Genomic DNA, 4,478 nt, shown 5'->3' on the forward strand with positions numbered 1-4,478 from the left:
GAGAAATCCTAATTATGCTATAGCATCCAAATTATCCTGTAGCACGAAGGGTATCGACTGCAGCAGCAATACTGCCTCCGTGGCACAGCTTAGAGCCAGGGAACAGTGTGTGAGTGAGGTGGAGTAGTGTCATTATCTCAAGGTGGAAATGCTCTCAGCACCTGTCTTTGTGCCTGTGTAGGTACTCCAGAGGAATGTGGTTTGGAAAGATGGAGGTGCATTGGGAATTTTGGGGGGAGGATGAGAAGCAGCCTCTTGGCATGGTGAGGACTGTGGCTCACAGCTGGTTGTGAACCTATGTCAGATTTTGTCCCAAATGGGAGGCTCAACCCTGTTTTTCTCTCTTTTCTTCTCTTACAGATTTCTCCAACCAAGTCAATTCCACGTCCCTGAACTCTCCCACGAGCCGGGGGCCCATGGCCACCCCATCCCTCCACCCGTCCATCGGGCCGGGCATCGGCTCCTCGCTGGGCTCCCCGGGCCAGCTCCACTCGCCCATCAGCACCCTGAGCTCACCCATCAATGGCATGGGACCTCCCTTCTCCGTCATCAGCTCCCCCATGGGCCCACACTCAATGTCCGTCCCCTCCACCCCCAGCCTGGGATTCGGCACCAGCAGCCCACAGGTAAGGGGAAGGTGGTGGGGACGTCACCACTGCCTGTTTAGCTGGGGAGAAACCACCTCTGTGGGTTTCTTCATCCAGGCAGGCACAGAAGGGAGGCAAAAAGCAGAAGCCCAAGGGGGAAACTAAGCTGGAGACATATTGCTGCTCTGGCCAGAGCTGGGTGGCTGCAGCTGCCTGTGGGGCTGCCCTGGGTGGGCTATGAGGAACCAGCACAGCTGGAGTTACCTGTTTGTCCTCAAGCTGGGGATGGAAGGGAAGCAGTGACCACCCCTGGGTCACCTGAAGGCTGGTGTAGCTCTGATAGGAGCCCAAGCCATGCTAGAATTGTCAGTACCTCAAGGTTCTTGCCTGAGTGGTCCCATCCTCTCCCTGGGAAGCAGCACAACCTCTCCAGGGCCGTCCTATGGTCCCCATAGAATCATGGAATCCTTAAGGTTGGAAGAGCCCTCTAAGATCATCTAATAACCCAGCACCACCGTGTTCACCACTAAAGCATGTCCCCAAGTGCCACATCCACATGCCTTATGAACACTTCAGGGATGGCCATTCCACCACTTCCCTGGGCAGCCTGTTCCAATGCCTGGCAACCCTTTCAGTGAAGAAATTTTCCCAAATATCCAATCTAAACCTCCCCTGGTGCAACTTGAGGCCATTTCCCCTTGTCCTATCACTTGTATGCACTGAGGGATTCCCTGCCCAATGCCCCTTTCTCCTCATGGGGGAAGGACTGGCCTTCCTTGGCTGAAGATTATGTAAAAAACCCTCCAACTAGGAAGAGATAAGCTCTTTTTAAAAATAGCCAGATCGGGCAACTTGAGGTCCCCTTGTCCTATCACTTGTATGCACTGAGGGATTCCCTGCCCAATGCCCCTTTCTCCTCATGGGGGAAGGACTGGCCTTCCTTGGCTGAAGATTATGTAAAAAACCCTCCAACTAGGAAGAGATAAGCTCTTTTTAAAAATAGCCAGATCGGGGTGCTGGCCAGGCCCTGCCACCTGTTGCTGGCTGCTTGCATGGTATATGTTTAGTAAAAGGGCAGAATGCACTGAGGGATTCCCTGCCCAATGCCCCTTTCTCCTCATGGGGGAAGGACTGGCCTTCCTTGGCTGAAGATTATGTAAAAAACCCTCCAACTAGGAAGAGATAAGCTCTTTTTAAAAATAGCCAGATCGGGGTGCTGGCCAGGCCCTGCCACCTGTTGCTGGCTGCTTGCATGGTATATGTTTAGTAAAAGGGCAGATTAAGGAATTGGCCACCACCTGCCACTCTCTGGGGGTTTATTTATTCCAGGCTCTCTCTGGGAGTTAAGCACCTGCCAGCACCTTTATTTTTAAATATTGGCCTGATTTATGTCCAGAGATAACAGGTCTTTCTACATGGGTCTGTGCTGAGTCCCAATCCTTGAGGACCCACAGGCAACTTCCCCAGGATCCAGCATCCCTGTGTGGGCAGCAGCTTAATTTGCCTTTGGATGGATTTCTTCCATGCAGGATCCAACCTGTGAGCCCCATAGGTGTGTGGGGACAGAGGTTTAGATTAGATATTAGGAGGAAGTTCTTTGCTGTGAGGGTGCTGAGGCACTGGAACAGGTTGCCCAGAGAAGTTGTGGCTGTCCCATCTCTGAAGGTGTTTAGGCCAGGTTGGATGGGGATTGGAGCAACTTGGTCTAGTGGAAGGTGTCACTGCCCATGGCAGGGGGTGTGACTGGATGATCTTTAAGGTCTTTCCAACCCAAACCATTCTGGGATTCTGTGAGCCTCTCCCCACTGTGGGAGAAGAGTGGAGTGGACATGTCGCCTCCCATCCCATGGCCAAGGGAAGGGGAACTGAAACAGTGCCTGGGAACAGGCAGTCAGAACAAAATTAGCAGCACCAGCACCGACATGGAGGGGAAGGAGTGGGAAGGGGATGTGAGGCTACCCGGGGGTGAGCCACAAGATGGGGAGAAGATGGGGAAGGGGCGACACACCCCACTGTCGATTAAAAGGTGCAGTTTGCTTTTGGAATCAGCAAGTCAGGGGAACTGAAACGAAACACAGCTCCAGGGCAGATAGGGGAAGCGAGAGCGTGGTGGAATGGTGCTGGGAGTGAGCCGGAGCGCGGCGGCTCCAGTCCTCAGCAGCTCCAGCCCTTGGCACGGTGCGAATGCCTCTCCTTTGTTCAGGGACTTGTCTTAAGTGGTTTTCCTCAAGGTGATGGTTTGGAGGGCTCCAGCCTAATGGCTCCTGCCATCTGTTCCTTGTCTGGGCGCATTAGGTCCCTCTCCCTGTCCCTGCAGCAGGCAGAGGTGACTACCTGGGCCCGTGGAGGAGTGCGAGAGGATGAGGAGGAGGAGGAAGAGGAGGAGGAGGAGGATATGGGCAGTGGTGAGGCTGATGCTCAGAGGGGAGTGCAGCCCCCGCGCCGCTGCACCGGTGGGCAAAGCGCTGGGGTAATGAGGCGTGTGGCCCCCGTCGCCAGGCAGGGATGGCACTGATGGAAGGTGGTTTGAATCAGATGGCAGATGCCACTTGCCATCAGGCCATGCCTCGTCGCCTCTGGAAAGCCAGCAGAGCAGAAGGGCAGGCAGTGTGCGAGGTGTGGTGGGTCCCCAGGGTGGACTTCCTCCACTCCAGCTCTGCTGGGGTGCAAAGGAGCCACCAGGCTCCCAAATACTGCTGTGCTCTCCCTCTCCCTATCCCATCTGGTCCTGCAGAGGTGAGGACCCAGCAGCCCTTCGTGCCAGTGCTGCAAAATGCTCCAGGTGCTCCCACCACCCTCCCTCCAGCACTGTGTGCTTCCCAGGACCTTGCAGAGTTTCCAAACACAGCCCCAAAATCAGAGGAGTGTCTTGCCATGGGATTCCAGCACTCAGTGGGCCACTAGGTGCCCATGGGAAGGGGATGCTGGCATCGAGCTGGCCCTGGGTGAGATGTGCAGAACAGGGGTGAACAGAGTCCCAGCCAGCCTGGGGACTAGACCCAACAGCTCTGTTACTTATTGGGATTAAACATTCTATTTAAACCCTCTTACCTACAAATTCTGGGAAAACGGGAAAAAAAAGTGCAGGATTTTTAGTAAGGGCTTAAAGGGAAGGACTTTGCATGCAGTTTGCAGAGCTGTGTGGCACAGCCGCCCCAGGCATCGCTGGCAGCAGCTCGGGACTGCCCGGGGGAGAGCTGGGAGAGATCAGACGCAGGATTAGGCTTTTCCAGAGCCGCCGTCTGCCTTTGCACAATGCTCTTTGTAAGGGTGCCTGGGGGACTGGAGAAGGGGTGGGATTTTATTTTTGGATGGGAGGAAGAATTGCTTGCCAGGAGGATTCGCTCCCTGGTGCAATGAACTGTAGGGAAGGAGCCAAGAGGTTCTGGTGTCAACTGGGGAAGGAGAGCAGCAGTTCCTCCCTTGTCCCCAGTCACTTGCTGAGCTGGAGTCATCCTGTCCCAGAGCAGAAGTGCTGTGCCAAGGAGAGGGGCTGCTGCCTCCCCCTCTGCCTGCACGTGCTGCTGGTTTGGCTCTGCAGACGCCAGGCAGGAGGGGAAGGCACGGGGAAGGCGCCAGGGTGGTGTGGGAACCTTGGGGTGCACGTGGTGCCTCTGCTGAGGTTTCAGCCCAGCACTGCAAGAGGAACCAATGACTTCCCCCCCCCCAACAGCTCTGACCAGCTGATGCACAGGACCGTGGAGGGCGGTGGGAGCCTCCACTCTCCTGAGCTGGTCTTGCTCTGCCTATCATCCCCCCCACCAAAGCTCTCAAGGGGCTGATCGGGGGGACTTTGTGGGTTGCTGGAGCTGGGGGAAGTGGTGGTGAAAGGCTTATCTTCATCAGGCAGCCGTGGCCTCTGCCCTCACTCCCGTGTGGCCACGGCTGGTG

At 55.7% G+C, this 4,478-nt stretch overlaps 1 protein-coding gene across 1 annotated transcript in view; it reads left to right on the plus strand.

Moving 5' to 3' along the window:
• Positions 1–362: 362 nt before the first annotated feature.
• LOC103800836 (retinoic acid receptor RXR-alpha) overlaps positions 363–4,478 on the plus strand; it is a 31,093-nt gene continuing 26,977 nt past the window's right edge. The window contains exon 1 of the mRNA XM_009073225.1: positions 363–626. Coding sequence (XP_009071473.1) covers positions 417–626 — 210 coding nt within the window. The 5' untranslated portion in view covers positions 363–416. The remainder of the gene's footprint in view (positions 627–4,478) is intronic.

Source organism: Acanthisitta chloris, unplaced genomic scaffold (assembly GCF_000695815.1).
Source record: "Acanthisitta chloris isolate BGI_N310 unplaced genomic scaffold, ASM69581v1 scaffold26574, whole genome shotgun sequence".
In the NCBI taxonomy this organism is placed as follows: domain Eukaryota; kingdom Metazoa; phylum Chordata; class Aves; order Passeriformes; family Acanthisittidae; genus Acanthisitta; species Acanthisitta chloris.